Source organism: Aquarana catesbeiana, linkage group LG11 (assembly GCF_042186555.1).
Source record: "Aquarana catesbeiana isolate 2022-GZ linkage group LG11, ASM4218655v1, whole genome shotgun sequence".
Lineage (NCBI taxonomy): Eukaryota > Metazoa > Chordata > Amphibia > Anura > Ranidae > Aquarana > Aquarana catesbeiana.
This window is the reverse complement of record NC_133334.1, coordinates 18855083-18879422: the sequence shown is the minus strand read 5'-3', so window position 1 is coordinate 18879422 and position 24340 is coordinate 18855083. Positions and strand designations below refer to the sequence as shown.

Below are 24340 nucleotides of genomic sequence, written 5' to 3'. Positions count from 1 at the left end.
AGGTGCAGGAATTGGGTTGATCTTAGCTGTAGAGGTGCAGGAATTGGGTTGATCTGAGATGTGAGGGTGCGGGGATTGGAGTGATCTGAGGTGTGAAGGTGCAGGAAATGGGGTGATCTGGGTTGAGAAGGTGCAGGGATTGGGGTGGTCTGGGGTGTGACAGTGCAGGAATTGGGGTATTCCGAGGGGTGGAGGTACAGAAATTGGGTAATCTAAAGTGTAATAGTTTAGGAATTAGGGTGATCTGAGGCTTGAAGGTGCAGGACTTAGGGTGGTCTAAGTTGTGAGGGTACAGGAACTGGGGTGATCTGTGGCGTGAGGTGCAGGAACTGGGGTGATCTGAGGTGGGAATGTGCAGGAATTAGGCTGATTTGAGGTGTGAAGTTGGGGATTCATGAAATTGGGATTATCTGAGATATTAGGGTGCTGAATGTGGGGTGATTTGAGATGTGAAGGTACAGGAACTGGGCTTATCCAAGGTCTGGAAGTGCAGGAATTGGGTAGATCTGAGGTGTGAAGGTTCATGAACTGGGCTTATCTGAGGTCTGGATGTGCAGGAATTGGGTTGAGCTGAGGTGTGATGGTACAGGAACTGGGCTTATCTGAGGTCTGGATGTGCAGGAATTAGGTTGATCTGAGGTGTGAAGGTACATGAACTGGGCTTATCTGAGGTCTGGATGTGCAGAAAGTAGGTTGATCTGAGGTGTGATGGTACAGGAACTGGGCTTATCTGAGGTCTGGATGTGCAGGAATTGGGGTTGAGGTGTGAAGGTACAGGAACTACACAGGAACTGGGGTGATCAGAGGTCTGGAGGTGTGCAGGAAATGGGGCTGGTTTAATGTCCATGGTGCACCATTGTTCATTGGCTTCACAGTTGTCGAATGCTTGTAGATTTATAATGTGGAAAAGGTGCACACCTCTGGTTTACAATTATTCTGAACCCTTAGAAGAAAAAAAGATGTTGATAACATACCTTATGTTTCGTCCTTCTGCTTTTTTGCCTCTAGGCTGGCAGTTTGCTATAAAATAGAATAACATTTTAGCATTGTCACCTGCTACCACAGCGGGCTACAAGGTTAAGTCCTGATGAAGGAACTGCCAACATGTCCAACACTTCTAACACCTTCCTCAAGACAGACCACCAAAGGTTTGCGAAATCATTAACTTCCTCAACCTGCAGAGACACTTGTGGCAAATAGTGACAGTTGGTCCTTTTTTTACGATGTACTCTCAGTTGCAAATTAATGGCCAACTGAGGCAGCTGACCGTTCCCCAATCAGGAGCTACTGTTAATTACACTTGTGATGTTTGGTTCCAATAGAGGTGTCAAAGGTATTGGATGTGTGAGGATATAATTTGCGTAGCCTAATACTACAGGAGTGGGTCTTCAGTGTGACAGCGCTGCTGCGCCATATTGGGTAAAAATATTTTTACACAGAAATTCCCAGCTGCTGTTATAACAATTTAATATTAGGCTGAAAGGACGTAAAAGGGCGAAACATAGCTCAGGGTATTACCAACAAACACATAGTTGGTAATATATATATTCTTCCAAGAGTTTGCATACACATTGAAAAACAATTTTAGGGAATCAAGTATTATAAGTGCGTGAGACATCACTGGTGTAATGACCAATGGGTAATCAGCAGAGTAAGGAGATTTGATCTTTTATTGTCTTGCTAGACTGTCAAGACCGGGATCTAAACCCATGGTCTCTGCTGCGTCCGACAGTGGCTCTTATTGCTAAACCACCAGAGATGCTGGACAGTTCCCTGTCTGATCCTTTAGACATTTTTGTCTCGTTTCTGATGAACCTTGATCTCTTAGCTTCTCCCATGAACTTCCAGATTTAAGACATGGCTTTGCACTTCCTGTTTGAAAGATTATTGTGCTCTCTCCAACCGATATCTTGCTCCTTTGACTAACTTCAGCTGTCCTCATCTCCACTACCACTCGTTACCGACCATTAGCTTGTTCCTTGCCTAAGCTTTCACTAAATCCTAACCTGCAACCACTTATTACCAACCATTGGCTTGTCCTTGACTACGCTTCCACTTTATCCAAACCTGCAACCACTTGTTACCGACCGTTGGCTTGTTTACCGACTACACTTCTGTTTGATTCCTACCTGCTATATCTGCTATTGGACCCCAGCTTGCTCACCTCCTGGTGGGACGATCCTGAGGACAGAGACCTGGTACTAACACCCAACAAAACCCATCCCCATCACCAGGATCTCTGGTGTATACTGGTTAGTGCTTGGACCCTACACCTTTGGTGAGCCTGCATCATCCACCAGGTTGACCTGCTTGTGTACTTATCCTGCTGGTTAGTGGGAGCCTCTTTACTGCTGTAGCTAATGGTCTCCAAGCCTGACCCCTGAACATGGAGTGGACCTTGTTGGTGGTAGACTGCCTTGATTCTTTCAGTTGCTTTTGATGGTGCCATAAATACTCCAATGTGAGCTTCACCAGAAGATAGAGAGGCAGATGTAAGGACAACAGAGCAAATATGGCACACATCCATAAAGCTAAAAAGAAAAGTCCATAGGCTAGGATTCTACTGATGGAAGAACATAATGCATTCACCAGTACTTACCTTACATTACCTATAAAAAAAAAAAAAAAAAGAGTATGCCAGGACACAGGAGGAAGCAAGGACAGAAAATACATGAACAGGCTTCAGGAAGAAGAATAAAGATGAAGATGGTCATGTAAGGACACTTTTCTGAAAGCACCTGACGCAGGTTGCCTCATACAGACAAACAAGCCATGAAATACAGTAGGTGGAACACACACTTCAGGATATACTGAGGAATAGAAAAGCAGAAGGACTAAGGTGAAACGGAGCAGGCATTCCAGGAAATCAGGCTTGCAGAGGGTGAAATTAAGAAAACGCTCCATAATGAATCATAAATTCCTGAGGGGGGGAGGTATCCTTAAATACTCTCAGTATTGATTAGCACTTACAGGAGTGAAGAGAGGACAGATTGTACGTGTATTTATAAGACATTAAATGGCTGCTTCCTTCACTTTTTCAGCATTATTTTGTCTCTTCCTGGTGGGTTTTTGTCCAATTTACAAAAATGGGTTAGCCAGAAAACTTAAACAATATGTACAACTTAAAACGGAAGTAAACCCATCCATAAAACAGTTACCTTTCCGGCACGTGCCGGAAAAGTAACACTCCCATTGGTTGTGCTCTCAACCAAACTGTCAAACCATCCAATGGGAGGTGTCATAACAGATCACATGTGCAGCATCATGGCAGTTCTAGACTAAACAGAGGCCAAGATGGCGGCTTCCTTGCCTGAAAACGATAGGAGGGTTTACTTACACTTTAACAACAAACTTCTCCTTTCTGCTTCCTTTTGGTTTGTTAAATATACTGGGCTTAATGATCTTTTCTTTTTTTTTCCAGCAAGATAGAGGGCAGCAGTTGTCATGGATTTATGAGGGACACATTTTGGGGATTTTTCTTTTTAATAAAAGACTGGGTGTCTTTACTTCTAGATAATTCTTATTTTATGGTCAATGGGTAGAGGTACTATGTAGGGAGGGGGGTGGTATCCATGGGTCCTCTTTTTTTTTTTTTAAGGGTCTTCCAGATAAGCCTTCTATCTCCAGAACCCAACCACTGGGCCAAAGCTGTAGAGAAGAGGCCCTTGTCCTCTAGCTTGGGGACAAGATACTTTGCTAGGGAGTTTCCCCCCCCCATGTTAAGGGGGGACTACATGCCCCCCACCTATATTCTTTTATGGACTTTTTGGGGTCACCTTTACAAGTTTTTTTTTTTTGTTTTTTTGTGAGGTCCTCCCTAAAATTCACACCAGATCTGAAGGGTCTGGTATGAATTATTGGGGAACCTCATGGCATTTTTCTATTTTTTTTGTTCAATCTTATCTGTTTATTTATGTGGGTATCCACCATTAACATCTAGGATAAAGGTCTAGTATAGATCAATGGAATCCCCGTCAACTTTGTTTACAAACAGAAAGAAGCGACGGGGAACTGTTATTTTGCCGGCAATTTAAACACACTTTTTCTTTGCCATATACCGTATTTGAAATTCCCTCGCCTATTAGCCTAGAACAGTGGTCTTCAAACTTTGGCCCTGGGGCCGGATGTGGCCCTTTGCTTGCTTTTATCCGGCCCTTAAGGCACAGTTCCTGCCACTGACACCAACAACGGGACACTATTCCTCCCACTGACACCAACTATTTCTCCCCTTAATACCAAAGATCGTGCATTGTTTACTTCCACTAAGCACAGTCCGGCCCCCCTAAAGCCTGAAGGACAGTAAAATGTCCCTTTCTTTAGAAAGTTTGGAGACCCCTGGCCTAGAAGATGTCCAGAACAAATTTTTAACATTCAACTTCCTAACATTCAACTTCCAAACTCAATATTGAACCCTACGGACTAAGACTGGGATGGCATTAAAGTTCATGTGCGTGTAAAGGCAGGCGTCCCAATACTTTTAAAATTATAGTGTATGTGAGCTGGACGAAACACGTTGGTGCGGTAGTAGCCTAGGAGGAGCTAGGACTAAAGCCACTTTCACTCTTCGCTACACTGGGACTTTTTCTTCAGAGTGTGGCACCCCATCCTCTTTTTAGGTGTGTACACAGAGCCAGGATGGGCTCTCCTGACACCAACACCCAGCAGCAAAGGAAGTCACCGTAGGATCACATGATCACTGCTTGGTTCTTGGTCACAGCAACACTCATTACATGCATTGCAGCATTTCGGTGCCATTCATTTTGAATGCCAGCCTACCACACTAAGGCAACGCACCTGCAGTACCACAATGCACGGTAGCGCCACTCGTTTTCAGCACATCGGGTGCAGTAGAAGACTCTCATTCAAATGAACGGCCTTAAGACAACATGCATTAACACGGGACATAACAAGCATGCATTATGGCACCCCAAAAATGTAAAAGGCCCCCAATCAAGAAATCTCATTTACATTTTGTACTTGGGTTTGTATTAGACATGTGCAATTCGTTCCATTCCAAACTCGTTTTTTAACGAACTTTGACAGATTCGTTAATTCGGAAATACCCGAATGAATGAAAACCCGTTTAACAATTTTTTTCAAATATTTGAAAATTTAAAAAAAAATCTGAAAATCTGAAATAATAAAGTAACTAATAATGACAAACTTATAATAATAATAATAACTATTACTAATTATTAAATTATAGGTATTGGAATTTCCTTTCAAATTTGGTTGTCAGTGAACGTAATGAATACGAATTTATCCGAAGTTACGAATTATCCGAAATAACGAATCCCGCATCTAAACAAATGGAACGTAACAAATTAATAGTAATAAATAACAATAATAAAAGCTTTTTATTATTATTATTAATAATGTGTTATGTTCCATTCGTTTAGATACGGAGTTCGTTATTTCAGATAATCCGTAATTTCGGATAAATTCATATTCGTTACGTTCACTAACAGCCACATTTTATAAGGAAGTTCCAATACCTATAATTTAATATTTATTATCAGTTCGTTATTCTTTTGAAATTTTGGATTTTCGCTCTTATTTTCGGATTTTCAAATTTAGGAATTTATGAATTTTTCGAATTTACGAATTGCGATCATAACGAATGACCCGAAAAAAGAAAAAAAGTAAATATGGCCCTTAACCGCTTGCCGACCAGCCGCCGTCATTTTACAGCGGCAGGTCGGCACGATCCCGTGAGCCGTCGTAGCTATACGGCGGCTCGTGGTATCGGGATAACAGTCGCCCGCGCACGCTGCACTGCGGGGGGGGGGGGGTGCCGATGCTCGTGGCCAACGGTCGCGATGACCACCAGCCATGAGCGATTGCGGGCACGAGGAGCAGACGCGTGTGTGTAAACACACAAATCCCTGTTCTGTTCTGTGAGGAGAGACAGATCGTGAGTTCCTAATAGTTGGGAACCACGATCTGTCATCTCCTCTAGGTCAGTCCCATCCCACTTCAGTTAGAACACACACTAGGGAACACAGTTAACCCCTTGATCGCCCCCTAGAGTTAACCCCTTCCCTGCCAGTGTCATTTACACAGTAATCAGTGCATTTTTATAGCATTGATTGCTGTATAAATGACAATGGTCCCAAAAATGTGTCAAAAGTGTCCGATGTGTCCGCACATAATGTCGCAGTCCCGATAAAAATCGCAGATCGCAGCCATTACTAGTAAAAAAAAAAAAAAATGCTATAAATCTGTCCCCTATTTGGTAGACACTATAACTTTTGCGCAAACCAACCAATATACACTTATTTTTTTTTTTACCAAAAATATGTAGAAGAATACATATCGGCCTAAACTGAGGAAAAAAATGGGGATATTTATTATAGCAAAAAGTACAAAATATTGTGTTTTTTTTCAAAATTGTCGCACTTTTTTGTTTATAGCGCAAAAAAAAACAAAAAAAACCGCAGAGGCGATCAAATGCCACCATAAGAAAGCTCTATTTGTGGGGAAAATAAGACGTCAATTTTGTTTGGGTGCAACATCGCACAACCGCGCAATTGTCAGTTAAAGCGGCACAGTGCCGAATCGCAAAAAAAATGTCCCGGTCATTCAGCAGCCAAATCCTTCCGGGGCTGAAGTGGTTAAAGGCTTCAAAAAGATGCTGTAAATGCTAATTAATACAGAACAAGAACCTAATATAGTATATAGAAATAGAGAGGAGCTTGGTTCGTTCCAAAATCCAGTGATATTTCCATCTGCAAATTCCGGGCCTTTGGGTGGTAATTACCCACCAAAGACACAAGAGGAAGATCTCATTCTAGCCGGCTCCGTCTGCTGGTGGCCTGGGAAAAAAAAAAAAAAAAGAAAAAGTTCCCTAATCAGACTTATTTCACAAGCAGCACGACTAAAATGGATTTTAATTACCTCGAAGTCAATGCTAAAATTAATTTGCAAATTTATAAAATGTAATCCCCAGCAGCTCTCAGCTGGAGTTGGAAGGGATATGTCAGTCAAATGGCAGCTGTAATCAGACGAGGTTACTCCAGATTAGGGGGCGGCGGGAGGCGATGGCGGGTGGGAGATCTCGTAAATAAAAGGAGCGGCTTTGGTGGCGCTGGGCTGTGGTCTTTCAAGAGGGGATGATAATGAGACTGCTCACCAGCCAGGCACAGGACATGAGGATTCTGTTCATAATATCGATCAATGATTGTCCACAGAAAGAGGCCTCGTTCAATAGGTCACAGGTCATCAACGCCTCTCGTTTTCTTGAGTTACGAATTATGTTTTTTTTTTTTTCCTACATGCATCTTCATGCATCCTCCATTGTATAGTGCACAGGGAGTGTAATCGGTGTGGCAGGGGGGCAATTACTGGAAGCGATCCCCTGTGTGGCTCTCCCTGCAGCAGCTGAAAGCTGGCGGGAGGGAGAGGAAAAGAAACCGGCTTTCAGATGCTGCAGAAAGAGCCCCCCAAATTATTGAGTTCCAGCCGTCACTGATGCCCATATCTTAAAACTTGGGGCAACACCAGGGCCGTGGACAAGGTGGTACCACCGGTTCTCCTGTATGGGGCCTGGGCAAGCTAGGGGGGGCCCAAGCAGCAGGGTGAATCAAATGTGGGCAGGCAAGGTGATCGGTGCCACAGGGGGGCAATTACTGGAACTCATCCCTTGTATGGCTCTCTCTGCAGCAGCTGAAAGCTGGCAGGAGGGGGAGGAAAAGAAGCTGGCTTTCAGCTGCTGTAGGGAGAGCCATACAGGGCATTGGTCCCAATAATTGCCCCCCCCGCTGCACCGATCACCCTGCCTGCCCACATTTGATTCACCCTGCTGCCTGGGCCCCCCCCAGCTTGCCCAGGCCCCATACTGGAGAACCGGTGGTACCACCTTATCCACGGCTCTGGTGTAGCCCCAAATTTTAAGTTATGGGCATCAGTGGCGGCTGGAACTCAATAATTTGGGGTTGGGGGGGCGGCAAACCAATGCCACCCCCCCTCAGCAGGAGACGCTGGGGGGGGTGCCATTTCCCGCTACATGGGAGACAGACATGAAGGTGGGGAACACAAGCAGCACCACCCCCCCAGGAGGAGATGGACATGAAGGCGGGGAACACCAGCAACAACCCCCCCCCGCAGGAGATGAGGAGATGGATGGATGGGAGGGCTTAGGGGACAGATGTCTTGCCTGGGATGACACTCCAAACTCCCCTCCTCCTCCCTCCCCTGTCCAAGCCCGAGGGGGGAGGGGGTTTGTGCTGGATGCGGTAGAGCTGCTGTGGGTGAGCCATCCTTGGAGACAGTGGTAGCTGGTGGGTCGGTCGGTCAAGCTTCCGCTTTGTCTCCTCCACCTCCTAGGCCAATAGGATCACTTCTCCTTAATTTAGGAGGCAGGGGGAAGGAAGAGTTGGGCCGTTGCTTTTCCTCCTGGCTGAACAGGAAGTTTGTCCTGAGACCCGATTGGCCAGGGAGCCCTAAGACTCCCTGGCCAATCGGGTCTCAGCACCTGCTTCCTGATTGGCCGGGGAGGAGAATCTTGTCACACAACTGGGTGGGCAGTAACCCTCCCCCCCGAGCCCACCCTTTTTTGAAGCCTATTAGAGCCTCAGGCTCTAATCACATGCTTAAAAAAAAAAAAACCCGTTGGAATCCGCATGTAGATTAGGGGCCGGATGCATGGATATGAGGGCGGCGCCCCGTGCGCCCCTAATGGACGGGCCGCCACCGATGGGCACTCAGTTTACAACCACTTTAACTCCGGCTCAACTCTGGAAATTGCAACATCCCAATAATATCCCCTTGAAGAGAAGAAAAAAAATTACAAATTGCTTTTTTTTTTTCCTATGTACTGTACATTGCAATTCTATGGAGAGCAACACAAAGCTGGCACACGTGTCATAATAATTCACGTGTCCAATGTAAACCTCTTGGCTGGGGCGCAGTAAAACGGCAGGGACACATTCAGCGTAGTTGCTGCCATCCGTTACTCCGTCCTTGTCACCGTGAAGGTCTCACAGTTGGAGCCGCAGAGAAGAGTCTCGGGGTTTGGCTTTTGCTCCGTAGCACAATGTAATTCGCTGTACACCGTGCCTGACGCTGCAGGGGGGGCAACTATTATTTCTGTATTATACACACAAAGAGCCGCTGCCGAAATGACCGAGCTCGGCTATTGTTGTGGTAATCTGTAATCCAGGTAAATTGGTTATTTAGGGAGCTGCGTGTTGCAGAGCATCCTGTGGATTCATGTACAATGTGACTATGTAGAGATGGCCATACAAAGGGCCCCCTCATGTATAGAGCACCACATAAAATGAGGGCCCCTCCCACCCATAGAGCACCACATAAAATGAGGGCCCCTCCCACTCAGTTTTACACATTGTGTCCCGTTCCATTACTCATTCACACATTCAATAAAGTACTAATAGGTACTTTATTGGGTACATCTGGTGCTTCAATAACGCTCAGTCAGTATAAGAGTAGATATACACTCACCGGCCACTTTATTAGGTACACCTGTTCAATTGCTTGGTAAGACAAATCAGCCAATCACATGGCAGCAAATCAATGCTTTTAGGTGTCTAGACGTGGTGAAGACAACTTTCTGCCGTTCAAACCGAGCATCAGAATGGGGAAGGAAGGGGGCTTTAAAGGGGAAGTAAACCCATCCATAAAACAGCTTCATTTCCGGGACGTGCCGGAAATGGAACACTCCCATTGGTTGTGCTCTCAACCAAACTGTCAACCCATCCAATGGCTGGTGTCATAACGGATCACATGTGCAGCATCATGGCGGTTGTAGATTAATCCAATCCAATCCCATGATTAAGTCGGTGTGACGAAACATGTCGGGGGGTGTCTGTACAGCAACCATCTGAGCTAGCGTGTGACGTATGACGTGCTGAGCCGATTCAGGAAGATCCAAGCCCGAGTAGCGAGTGGTGAGAATACATCCGCACACCTCGGGTCCGCCGTGACCATATGGCACTGGTTTTGGGCACGTACTGGAAGATTTGCTGCGCGTTTTTAAGAGATTCGTGTGAGTGCAATGATTGAAGTGTACGCAGTGGTTATTAAATTTGTTTTTACGATATACTATTAGTGCAATTTTTTATTTACATGTGGAATTATCTTGTATTTACACGGATGGAATTTGGAGTATTCGTCAAAACCTTTCTGTGAGGGTTGATCACGTCTCGTGCTCGGCATATCTAGTTGGTGAGTGTTTGATCTGATGGGAGAGGAATCACTGACACTCGGGTGTGGTGGGTGATTAGAGAAATTCTGCACCTAATCAACGTTTTCATCAAGTTTTATGGACTTTATTATTTACACATCTATATTATATTATATATTTTTTCACTACTGCCACAATGTGATCTATGTGATATAATTTAGTTTGTTTATGTTGTAGGTCTGTGCAAACAGGCATTCACCTCATCACGTTTGAAGTGTCATCTCAGCGCCGCTTATATTAATTTTTTGGCATTATTGCAAATTAATATACTATTTCACAGTTCATTTATCTAAAGTGGCAGCTTTATTATATTAATTTTATCTGTAAGCGCAGTGGTGGGAACTCAAGAGGGGCGGATTTTGTTTGTTTTTTTCACAGTTGTAGAATAAACAGAGGAAAAGTTGGCAGCTTCCTTGGCTGAAAACGCTACTTACACTTTAGGTGACTTTGGACGTGGCATGGTTGTTGGTGGCAGACGGGCTGATCTGATTATTTCTGGGGTTTTCACACACAACCATCTCTCGGGTTTACAGAGAATGGTGGGAAAAAAGAGAAAATATCCAATGAGCGGCAGTTGTGGAGAAAAATGCCTTGTTTGTGGCAGAGGTCAGAGGAGAATGGGCAGACTGGTTCCAGATGATAGAAAGGCGACAGTAACTCAAATAACCTCTCGTTACACCCAAGGTATGCAGAATACCATCTCTGAACGCACAACACATCCAACCTTGAGACAGATGGGCTACAGCAGCAGAAGACCACACCGGGTGCCACTAATGTCAGACAAGAACAGGAAACTGAGGCTACAATCCGCACAGGATCACCAAAATTGGACAATAGAAGATTGGTAAAACGTTGCCTGGTCTGAGGAGTCTGGATTTCAGCTGCGACATTCAGATGGTGGGGTCAGAATTTGGTGCATGGATCCATCCTGCCTTGTATCTCCGGTTCAGGCTGGTGGTGGGGGGTGTAATGGTGGGGGGGGGATATTTTCTTGGCACACTTTGGGCCCCTTAGTACCAATTGATCATGGTTTATGCACCACGGCCTACCTGAGTATTGTTGCTGACCATGTCCATCCCTTTATGTCTACAGTGTCCCCATCTTCTGAAGGCTCCTTCCAGCAGGATAATGCACCATGTCACAAAGCTCCAATCATCTCACCATTGGACAATGAGGTCCCTGTACTCCAATGGCCTCCACACTCACCACACCTCATCCAATAGAGCACCTTTGGGATGTGGTGGAACAGGAGATTGGCATCATGGCTGTGCAGTCGACAAATCTGCAGCAACTGTGTGATGTTATCATGTCACTATAGAGCAAAATCTCTGAGAAACGTTTCCAACACCTTGTTGTATCCATGCCACCAAGAATGAAGGCCAAAGGGGGTCCAACCCGATACTAGCAAGGGGGACCTAATAAAGTGTCCGGTGAGTGTAAATGCTACAGTAGGTGACCGCAATATTGTGTCAATCTCGCCGCATTTCTCGGCGAGATTTGACACCTGCGAGCCCTGTCGCAGGAGCCAGCGCCGAGATGGCTCACTTATCAGGAAAGGAAAACTTTTTTCCTTTCGCGATGAGTGACAGGCAGTGCTGACAGCTGTCTGGTATGAATCCTGAGGGGAGAACGCCGCGCCAAATTTTAAATAAAAAACCGGCGTGGGTTCCCCCCAGGGGCATACCAGGCCCTTAGGTCTGGTATGGATTGTAAGGGGAACCCCCTACGCCGAAAAATCCCCCCCAAAATCCATACCAGACCCTTATCCGAGCATGCAGCCCGGCCGGCCAGGAAAGGGGGTGGGGACGAGCGAGCGCCCCCCCCCCCACCCCCCGGAGCCGTACCAGGCCGCATGCCCTCAACATGGGGGGTGAGTGCCTTGGGGGAGGGGGCCCCCAGATCCCGGCCCCCCACCCTATGTGAATGAGTATGGTACCCCTACCCATTCACCTAGGGAAAAAAAAGTGTCAATAAAAAAAAAACACAGTACACAGATTTTAAAAATAATTTATTAGGCAGCTCCGGGGTCTTCTTCCGACTTCGGGGGGTCTCCTTCTGACTTCTCCCGGTGATTGGCCTCTTCTCCCGGGCCCCACCGCTATCTTCTTCCAGCTCTTTTGCCAGCGAGCGGCCCGGTCTGCTGCCGCTGTCTTGTCGCCGCTGTCTTGTCACCCCTTCTTCTCTTCTTCTCTTCTTCCAATGTTGACACGACGCTCTCCCTTGCTGGAATGCTGTGTGCGGGCTGAGGAGCCATTTATATAGGCGGTGACCCCGCCCTCTTGTGACGTTACGGTCCCAGCATGCGCCCCCTTATGACAAGACAGCGGCGACAAGACAGCGGCAGCAGACTGGGCCCCTCGCTGGCAAAAGAGCTGGAAGAAGATAGCGGAGGGGCCCGGGAGAAGAGGCCGAACACCGGGAGAAGTCGGAAGGAGACCCCCCGAAGTCGGAAGAAGACCCCGGAGCTGCCTAATAAATTATTCTTAAAATCTGTGTACTGTTTTTTTTTTTTATTGACACTTTCTTTTCCCTAGGTGAATGGGTAGGGGTACCATGTACCCCATACTCATTCACATAGGGTGGGGGCCGGGATCTGGGGGCCCCCTTAATAAAGGGGGGCTCCCGGATTCCGATAAGCCCCCCGCCTGCAGACCCCGACAACCAACGGCCAGGGTTGTCGGGAAGAGGCCCTTGTCCTCATCAACATGGGGACAAGGTGCTTTGGGGTGGGGGGCCCCCAGGGCACCCCCCTCCCCCAAGGCATTCACCCCCCATGTTGAGGGCATGCGGCGTGGTACGGCTCAGGGGGGGCACTCGCTCGTCCCCACCCCCTTTCCTGGCCGGCCGGCCTGCGTGCTCGGATAAGGGTCTGGTATGGATTTTGGGCGGGACCCCCACGCCGATTTTTTGGCGTAGGGGGTTCCCCTTACAATCCATACCAGACCTAAGGGCCTGGTATGCCCCTGGGGGGGAACCCACGTCGGTTTTTTATTTAAAATTTGGCGCGGCGTTCCCCCCTCAGGATTCATACCAGACAGCTGTCAGCACTGCCTGTCACTCATCGCGAAAGGAAAAAAGTTTTCCTTTCCCGATGAGCAAGCCAGCGCGACTGGCACAGTACCCAGTCGCCGAGAACCAAACACAAACTCGTGGTCAGGTACTGTAACTGAATGACATTTAGCTTGCTCAGCGCACAGGGTATAATAAACACGCGTTATTTTATTTTGGAAAATAGTTTTTATATCTCAAAGTTGATGATCTCCTCTTTGCAAACACATCCTTCCTACATGCTGCATGGCATTTCCCAGGGCGGGTTTCGTGGTGGCGACGCCCGTGGACCATGCCTGCATAACATGTGCTGAAACAAGCATTTTTAGTTCCCATCGGGGATCCATGTGACAGGGTGACAATGCACCTCCATAACCAAGCCCTAGGGGCAGGGCAAAACTCGTTGAGGAGGTGTGGCCTGGATGGAGCCAGGCTGAAGCTGAGTTTTACTGACTTTGCATCTGGGCTGTTCTGGTTTGCAGTGGTTTGAACCTCCGCTTTCCAGGAATCTTTGTAGAGAGCTAGGAAAACCTCTCTATTTTCTCCACCTGAACCCAACAGTGAGAGTCACCAGACTTTTGGATGTTCATATGGAGCAGAGCCCCAAGATCATGTATGGTCAGGGTGATAATGTAGGAGTACAGATGAGAGATGAGGCAGAGTGTTATCACCCTATAAAAAGAAGTGTGCCAACTAAGTTTATTATATTATTATACAGGACTTATATACTGTAGCTCCAACAGGTTACGCAGCATATTGCAAACATAGCAAACTACACCCCCCCCAAAAAAATGTATTAGCATTATGTGTCAGTAAAAATCCACCCCTTACCCCCCAAAAAAGTAAAAATTGAGCACTGATCTGCATGCTTGCTACCCCCTAAGCATAAATCCCCCTCCTTCTGCTGAATCTTTGCCCTCTATCCCCACTCCAAGCTAAAAATACTCTCTCTCTCAACCCCCCCCCAAAAAAAAAACACTCCTCCTAGCACAAATCCTCTACCCCTCAAATTCTCCCTCTCAGCACAAATCCCCTCCCCCCACCGAATCCCCCCTCCTAGGACAAATTTGCTCCCCTTTCTAGCGTATCACCTTTTCTATCAAAAACCCCCCAAATCCCTCCTTCCAGCACAAATTCTCTCCCCCCCACCAAAACACAAATCCCCCAAATCCCCATTCCTAGCACACACCCACGGGCCCGTCTTTAATATTGATTGGACCCTGGGCAAATATTTTCTTACCCCCCCACACACACACACAAACAGACTTAAGCCAGCCATAGACGGAGCAATTTTTTTTCCTGCAGCCACAGGTTGCAGGAAAGAAAATATCTAGATTCCCCCATCAACACAGTGTTGAAAGGGGATTCCCTCCTGCGAAACCATTGTGTTCTCCTGGCAAGGGAAGCCGTCCCCACCGGCATAACACATAATTATTGCTAGTGGCTAGCAATAATCACATGTAAAATCTGACAGGCTGGTTGTACCCAAGTTGATAGATGGTACATTCAGCCTGCCCATACATGGTTCAAATCTTGGTCAGTTCCTGCTGAACTGGCCGAGCTGCGAACTGTCTATGGCCGGCTTTATCTAAAAAAAAAAAAAAAAAAAAAACTTTACTAATGTACACAAAGAACTGGTCCACACTCACTGATTGGTTGTTAGAGGTTACTGCACATCTCTACCACTCACCGTATTGGTTGCTAGAGGTTACTGCACATCATTACCATTCACCAATTGTTTGCTAGAGAGGTTACTGCACATTAATAACACGCACTATTTGGTTGCTAGAGGTTACTGCACATTAATACCTTTTACTGATTGGTTGCTAGAGAGGTTACTGCACGTTATTCCCATTCCATGATTGGTTGCTAGAGGTTACTGCACAATATACTGATTGGTTGCTAGAGAGGTTACTGCACGTTATTACCATTCCCTGATTGGTTGCTAGAGGTTACTGCACATTAATACCATATACTGATTGGTTGCTAGAGAGGTTACTGTGAATTATTACCATTCACTATGTAGTTGCTAGAGGTTACTGCACATTAATACCATATACTGATTGGTTGCTAGAGAGGTTACTGAGCATTATTACAATTCCCTGATTGGTTGCTAGAGGTTACTGCACATTAATACCATTTACTGATTGGTTGCTAGAGAGGTTACTGCACGTTATTAATTCCCTGATTGGTTGCTAGAGGTTACTGTACATTAACAACATTCCCTGATTGGTTGCTAGAGGTTACTGCACATTAAGTTTTCTTACATACCAAGTACAGTCCCACAGGAAGTATATAAGCGGCTTTTTCCATAATTTTGGGTTGAACAAAATGTTCCTCTCTTTGTAGTTCTTATGTCAATGTATTTTATTGAATGTGTACACTATATGTAGTTAATGTATGTGAATTATTAAAATTTGTTTACTATTTTCAAATGTGCCTTTAAAGTCAATTTTTCCTTATCCAAACAATTCTCTACTGCACATTAATACCATTTACTGATTGGTTGCTAGAGGTTACTGCACATTATTACCATTCACTATTTGGTTGCTAGAGGTTATTGCACATTAATACCATTTACTGATTGGTTGTTAGAGAGGTTACTGCACGTTATTACCTTTCCCTAATTGGTTACTAGAGAGGTTACTGCACATTAATACCATTACCTGATTGGTTGCTAGTGGTTACTGCACACTAATACCATATACTGATTGGTTGCTAGAGAGGTTACTGCACATTAATACCATTACCTGATTGGTTGCTAGAGAGGTTACTGCACATTAACACCATTCACTAATTGCCAGCAACTTACCCTGTGTCCTCTTCTGCAAGTTTCTCTGGTCTGGTCCTGCTATTAATCTCCCCCCCACACCTCACATATTGCCACAGAGCCCAGGCCAGTCACGCCCCCCCCCCCCCCCCGGCCCACACTTTGTCCCACCCTTGGTTGTAACTTTGGGGGATAAGCTGAAGGAAGCGATAAAAGATTAGCTGGAGGAGTGATAAGCTTCCGTGAAGAGATGAGTTTTCAGGGATTGCCTAAAGGCAGCCAGAGAAGGCGATAGCTGAATAGAATGGGATAGGGAGTTCCAGAGGTTGGGGGAGGCTCTGGAGAAGTCCTGGAGGTGAGAATGGTTTGGGTGATATTTGGAGACAAGATTGGTGATGTAGCTGGGGGGAAGAGTTGTGAATGGTTTTGTATGTTGTTAGTATGTCGAATTTAATTTGCTGGGTAATCGGAAAGCCAGTGTAGGGATTGGCAGAGAGGGGTGGCAGACACTGAGTGATTGGTATTTTGGCAGGATCACCAGGAAATATTTTAATAAAGCTGCAAATGTGAAATGATTGAAAATGACTTTTAAATTGACGTTAACGTGTTAAAATTGATGAGATTTACATAGATGACGATTATTGATGATGGATGAGGATTGCTGAATGATGTTTAATGACTGATGATTAGAATCCGTGATGATGTTAATGGATGATGAATATTATTAGAATGAATTGTATTTGAGAACAGTTTAGAAACAAGTTCTACAATGTTTCAATAACTTACATTTTTAAATTTTAGAAAAGTTTCTCTTTTAAACATTTTTTTTTTTTTTTTTTTAGTAGGTTACCATTGCTTTTTTTACCAAACAAATTTGGGCCGAAGCATTCAATGTGTAACTGAGAAATTAAGGCTACCTTCACACTGATCCGCCACAAAAACACATAGGCTTTTTTAAGCGCTTTTTTTTGAGTTTTTACCACGTCTGCGGTGTGTTTTTTTTTTTTTTTTTAGAGAACATGTGACTTAAATACCGCACCAAAAACGTATCGTGTGCATTTGTGATGCATTTTTGCTGTGTTTGCCAATGGAAAGTGCGTTTTTGGTGCTTTTTTTTTTTTTTAATTAACCAAACGTGCACCAAAAATTGCGGCAAGCAAGATTTTTTTTTACACCACAATGGACCAGTGTGAAGATATACAGTAAGGGAAAAAAGTATGATTTTGCTGTGCTGATTTTGTATGTTTGCCCGTTGACAAAAGAAACGATCAGTTTATAATTTTACTGGTCGGTTTATTTTAACAGTGAGAGACAGAATAACAACAAAAATATCCAGAAAAACGCATTTCAAAAAAGTTATAAATCGATTTGCATTTTAATGAGTGAAATAAGTATTTGACCTCTTCGCAAAAGATGACTAAGTACTTGGTGGCAAAAACCTTGTTGGCAATCACAGAGGTCAGGCGTTTCTTGTAGTTGGCCACCAGGTTTGCACACATCTCAGGAGGGATTTTGTCCCACTCCTCTTTGCAGATTCATTAAGGTTTCGAGGCCGACGTTTGACAACTCAAACCTTCAGCTCCCCCCACATATTTTCTATGGGATTAAGGTTTGGAGATTGGCTAGGCCACTGCAGGACCTTAATGTGCTTCTTCTTAAACCACTCCTTTGTTGCCTTGGCCATGTGTTTTGGGTCATTGTCATGCTGGATTACCCATCAACAACCCATTTTCAAGGCCCTGGCTGAGGGAAGGAGGTTTTCACCCAAGATGTGATGGTGCATGGCCCCGTCCATCGTCCCTTTGATGCGGTGAAGTTGTCCTGTCCCCTTAGCAGAAAAACACCCTCAAAGCATAATGTTTCCACCTCCATGTGTGACGGTGGGGGATGGTGTTCTTGGGGTCATAGGCAGCATTCCTCCTCCTCCTCCAAACAGGGCAAGTTGAATTGATGCCAAAGAGCTCGATTTTGGTCTCATCTGATCACAACACTTTCACCCAGTTCTCCTACGAATCACGGCGTAGGGATTACCAATTGTTTTCTTGGTTAATATGGTCCCAGCTGCCTTAAGATCACCGACAAGATACTCTCGTGTAGTTCTGGGCTGATTCCTCACTGTTCTTATGGTCAATGAAATTCCACGAGGTGATATCGCCCCAGACCGAGGGAGCATGACAATTATTTTGTGTTTCTTCCAATTGCGAATAATCACACCAACTGTTATCACCCTCTCACCAATCTGCTTGGCGATGGTCTTGTAGCCCATTCCAGCCTTGTGTAGGTCTACAGTCTTGTCCTTGACACCCTTGGACAGTTCTTTGGTCTTGGCCATGGTGGAGAGATTGGGATCTGATTGATTGCTTTTGTGGCAGGTGTCTTTTATACAGGTAACAAGCTGAGATTAGGAGCACTCTCTTGTTGCACCTGGGGACCAGAAATCTTCCTGATTGATAGGGGATCAAATACATTTTTTTTTTCATTAAAATGCAAATCAATTTATAACTTTTTTGAAATGCGCTTTTCTGGATATTTTTGTTGTTAGTCTGTCTCTCACTGTTATAATAAACCGACCATTAAGACTGATCATTTCTTTGTCAGTGGGCAAACGTACAAAATCAGCAGGGGATCAAATACATTTTTCCCTCACAGTATATAAAATTAAAAGCGAAACATTTTCCTTCTGCTTTCCTTTTTTTTTTTTTTTTTAAAGCAAAAGCGCTTCAAGAAACGCTCAGTGTGAAAGCAGCCTAAAGCATATTGATGTTTTTTTCAGCAGTACAGCTCACTTTAAATGGCTCCTGAAGGTGACAGAAGCTCCTTTCAACTATTCTGGAACTATGCTTGTGCCAAACACAGCTCCTTGTTTTCTTGGGGACTTGACATTAGCTACTGATGGATAGAGGAACCCAAAAGTTAATAGTAACTCTTTTTATGAGCAAAGACATTAATGATGTTGGAATTGACCTTATAATTTCACAATGTGAACTGCTTAGGTGAAAGTATAATCTTGGAAGTAAAAATTTTAACAAATTTAACCTAAGCCAGTGATGGCAAACCTTGGCAGTGTAGTGGAGCCTCATGAGAAATGTAGTTCCAAAACATCTGGGGTGCCAAGGTTCGCCATCACTGACCTAAGTAGTCCACATGGTAAAATCACCATGTGGACTGCATAGGTGAAGTTTTCTTGGAAATAAAAATTTGAACAAATTTAACCCAGGCAGTCCACAGGGCCAATTTTGCTAGATTTTGGGTGAAGGCAATCAATTTGGGTAAATTAACTCTGCACATTCCTAATTTTGAGAAGGGTGGGAGAGGCACAGCACACAGCTTATATTTAATGAAGGAATTATCTTTTAAAGCATCTACAACATAATAAGACTTCAGAAAACTTGACCAGAACAGTGAAGGAACATCCCAGAAACTGGAACTGTACATGAGAATATTTGTGGGTGAATTTTTGTTCAGTTGTGAAAAAAAAAAAGTAGACATGCAAAATTAGAGTCGATCTAAACTCTAACTGGACGACAATTGGCATACATACCAATATCATGGTCTCAGCTCCACTGTTAACACCACACTGTTAACCCACCCGTCAATAATCCGCATATTGTCCACTTTTTGGGTGCGAGCACCCAAGTCACACCCACTTGACAGAATGGTCCCGTCCAGACTTGGCTTGTACATATATGATTGACTGCCATAAATTCCACTTTATCATCGGTTGGTCCTGCCTAGACCCCACCACTAAATATGTGCGCCCTGATACACACCATTAATGCCTTTTTGAGTTATCACACATATGGTGTCATTCAAATGAGGTCAGATGCTGTGATCTCAGGACATGGCCAGGAACACAGCATCAGTCAAGATGTGGGACTGTCCCAGCAAATACGGGACTGTTGGCATGTACACATTTAATTTGCTAAAACATTGTGTATCGTACTCAAGTGTCTTTTTTCATATTTTTTTTTTTCCATCTCAGCGCTGTTCTCCTCCACCCTCTTTCATCCACTGCTTGTCCACATGCATTGCTCCAGGGTCGGCTGCCTATCATTATTCTGGACTTGCTTCTAGTGACCATGCCGGGAAAATGTGCCTTGGCAGGTCAGCTTGTAGTCACCATCAGAAGTTCATGTGATGGGTGGACAATGGTGGACCATGCCTGCAAAATGTGTGTTGGCACTACAGCTTGTAGCAACCACCAGTAGTTCATGTGACAAGGTGACAATGGTGGACTATGCCTGCAAAATGTGTGTTGGCACTACAGCTTGTAGCAACCACCTTTTGCTAAAAGAAAATCCCTTGTGATCCTACCGTAAAGGTTCTGTTCAGTTGACAACTGTCTCTCAATTGTCCTCCTGTGTTGCCACCCTTCTCACAAGAACCACTGGTGGAGACTACAAGGAACCTTATTCATGTGACAAGGTGACAATGGTGGGCCATGCCTGCTAAATGTGTTATGGTACATCAGCTTGTAGGTACCACCACCAAATATCAAGGAAACAGCAGAGGGTCCCAACTAAGTGCAGTATATAGGAAAAGACTTTATTAAAAAATCATAATGGCAACTCACAAGATGCAAAAGGATAGGGAGCATGTAATCCACCCAGTATGGTTTGTTGTTGAACCTCAGCGTGCCTTCAGGATTCAGGAAGTTAGCAACGCTCCCCACGTTGTGGCTCTCCCAGGTGTGATGTCACTTCCGATCCTGTGCAGGCCATGCGCTCCAGGGTGGCTTCAGGATTTCTGGTTTTGTTTCTGACAGCTCCTGAGCATCTGCTTCCTTGCTCCTGAAGACACACTCAGCCTCAACAGCAAACCACACTGGGTGGGTTAAATGCCCGTATCCTTATGCATCTTGTGAGTTGCCACCTTGATTTTTAATAAAGTATTTTCCTGTATACTGGACTTAGTTGGCGCCCTCTGCCGTTTCCTTTACATATCGCACAGATCACTTCAGTCTCATTGGGCAGCTGCCACGGATATCTTTGGACCTATTGGCTTTTTAGTATAATCCTACACCCCCATAGCACGTTCACTTGTATGATTATGTTGTAGCTTGACGTGTGAAATTCCTTTCGTTCCGAATTAGTTTAACAAATTTCGACAAATTCATTAATTCAAGAATATTCGAATTAACAGAAAACCCGTTTAACAATTTTCTCCGAATATTCGTAAATTGGAAAATTCGGAAATCCTAAAACCCGAAAATTTGAACATGGTGCAGGTATGCTACAACTAGATATGTGCACTGCCGAAAAATGTGTTGGTTTTCTTTTCATTCGCTTTTGTCTTTTTTCGTTTTTTGGGTCAATCGTTATGATCACAATTCGTAAATTTGAAAACCCAAAAATAAGAAAGTTATTCTTTCAAATTTTTGATTTTCTAACTAATAATAACTGACTATTAAATTATAGGTATTGGAATTCCCTTTCAAATTTGGCTGTTGGTGAACGTAACAGTTACAAATTTATCCGAAGTTCCGAATTATCCGAAATGACGAATGCCACATCTAAACTAATGGAAGGTAACAAATTAATAATAATAAATAACAGTAATAAAAACTTTTTATTACTATTATTTATTATTAATGTGTTCCGTTCCATTTGTTTAGATGCGGCATTCAAAATTTTGGATAATTTGTAACTTTGGATAAATTCGTATTTGTTGCGTTCACCAACAGCCAAATTTGAAAGTGAATTCCAATACCTATAATTTAATAGTCAGTTATTATTAGTTAGTTATTCTTTCGAATTTTTGGAATTTATTTTTTATTTTTGGATTTTCGAATTTACTAATTGCGATCATAACGAATGACCCGAAAAACGAAAGAAACTAAAATAATCACATTTTTCGGCAGTGCACATATCTAGTTGTAGCATACCTGTACCATTTTCATTAATTCCTTGTAGCCTCCACCAGTGGTTGATGTGAGAAGGGTGACAACACAGGAGGACAATTGAGAGACACTTGTCATCTGAACAGAACCTTTATAGTAGGATCACAAGGGATTTTTTTATTTTTTTTTTAATTGAAAACTGCAGACTGAAGACACTATTAACATGTTGAAGCTTTTAGCGATTGTGTTTAGATCTCCTTTAAGCCTTGAACTTCATCCCTTACCATTGTTACTAATGTCACAACCTCCGAGTCTGAGCGATATAGCAAGAGGTCATGGCTTTTATTTAATCTGCTACTGATATGTGCGTACAAGTGGTGGAAAGTTCCCCAAAGAACACTCAATAACTTACATTCCTCAAGGCACAAAAAAAAAAAAAAAAGAAGGCAACGAGTGGGAAAAGAAAGAGACCATTGATCGACCTCCCAGTAATTAATGGTAATGAATTGCCCTCCAGCTCAGTTCAAGTAGTTTACTAGGCTCTTAAAAAAAAAAAAATCAGTGTTTAACTGGAAAAAAAAAAAAAATTAAAGCAAATCACCTTGTGTGTTCGCTAGGATCAAGTCCTACAATGACGGATGATAGACAAATGCTTTGTTCTTTTCAGTGTCAAAGGAAATTAATTTCTGCCTGGCTTGTGTTTTTCTCTGAGGCAGATATTGATGAATGTGCTGAGGGCATCATAGAGTGTCACAACCATTCCCGCTGTGCTAACCTCCCGGGGTGGTACCACTGTGAGTGCAGAAGCGGTTTCCATGACAACGGGACCTACTCCATATCTGGGGAGTCCTGTGTTGGTAAGCAGACTTCGTTCGAGAACTTTTTATATACATCTATATATATTTTTTTTTTATTTTTACTCTTTCCTTACATTCCTTGTCTTGTGTCTGCATGGCGCTTTCATGAAAGAAATGTAATCACATTTTGGGGGGGGGGGGGGGGGGGCTGTTTGTAAACATGCAAGGTGATGAGTTAGCTGTGCAATTTTCAGATTCAGCTGCCACTTTATGGTGACTTGGTTCTTAAGCTTAAAGAGAATTAACCTAGGCAGTCCATGTGGTCAAATTTGATAAAATTGTGGTGATGGCAAAATTGAATTTTTGTCCAATTGTGCAAAAAGTAGATATGCAGTCGGGAGGGGTGAGAGAGGCAGAGCACATAGCTTATTTCGAAGGAGGACTTTTTGTAGCTTCTATCAGGACTTTAGAAATATTGAGCAGAACAGTGAAGGGACATCCTAGAAGAGGTACCGTCAATTAGAATATTTGTGGGTGAATTTTTGTCCAATTGTGAAAAAAAAAGACATGCATGTTACAGTCGGGAGGGGTGAGAGAGGCAGAGCACAGAGTTTTTTTCGAAGGAGGACTTTTTGTAGCTTCTATCAGGACTTTAGAAATGTTGAGCAGAACAGTGAAGGGACATCCTAGAAGAGGTACCGTCAATTAGAATATTTGTGGGTGAATTTTTGTCCAATTGTGAAAAAAGAAGACATGCATGTTACAGTCGAGAAGGGTGAGAGAGGCAGAGCACACAACTTATTTAGAAGGAGGACCTTTTGTAGCTTCTATTAGGACTTCAGAAACATTGAGCAAAACAGTGAGGAAACATCCCAGAAGAGGTACAATAAATTACAATATTTGTGGATGAATTGTTGTCCAATTGTGCAAATAGAAGACATGCATGTTAAAGTCGGGAGGGGTGAGAGAGGCAGAGCACACAGCCATTTGGCCATGTTAGGTCAATGAGGTCACCAGCACATGACCAGTATAACCAGTAAGCACTACAAATGAGCTAAGGTTCAGGCTGACATTGTCCAAATATGGCCATATTAGGTCAATGAGGTCACCACCGCATGCAGGACGGCCACAGCTGATTGGAACAGCAGCCTGCTATTATGTGACAGCTTCCTGTGGTTTGGGCCAAACCTTAGCTCATCACTAATAGGCAGGCAGGAGTGGAGAATGCAAGTCTAAACTATATCTAAGTCCCAAACTTTTTTAAATTATTATTTTAGATATAGTGGGGATAGTTGAAAACCTTGTAGTTTTGTTTGCATTTTGTGTATCATTGGGGAGATTTTTCATCACCTTCTGTCCTGTAGAAAATTGCTCAAAATTGGAGAGAAAGCCTATTGTAGACAGTTGTCACTGGGCCAAGTATTTCCACCATTCCTTTGGTGGTGACGACTCCAAATTTTGGATTTTTCTTTAGTCCTGTAGTCCTGATGACAGTGGTCAGTCTAAAGAATTTTTTTGCTTGGCTGGCTTGAGTAGACACCCAAGTAAAAAAAAAAAAGAGAAAACACAAGACTACTGTGTAGAGCAGGGACTCAGAGGGCCAAACAATAAGTGCCAAAGGGCCATGAGTTGGCCACCAGGTCCATAGACCAAACGTCTGAGTGCCTAAACATTAACATTCTGCC

General features: G+C 44.0%; 1 protein-coding gene across 2 annotated transcripts in view; it reads left to right on the top strand.

Annotated features, from left to right (window-relative positions):
• The window catches only part of NELL1 (neural EGFL like 1), a 1046888-nt gene that overhangs the window by 934469 nt on the left and 88079 nt on the right, over positions 1-24340 (top strand). The window contains exon 16 of one of the 2 annotated variants that reach the window (XM_073604029.1): positions 22575-22715. The exons of the other annotated variant lie outside the window; for it this stretch is intronic. Within the exon in view, the coding sequence (XP_073460130.1) occupies positions 22575-22715 (141 nt within the window). The remainder of the gene's footprint in view (positions 1-22574; positions 22716-24340) is intronic. 2 annotated transcript variants of the gene reach the window in all.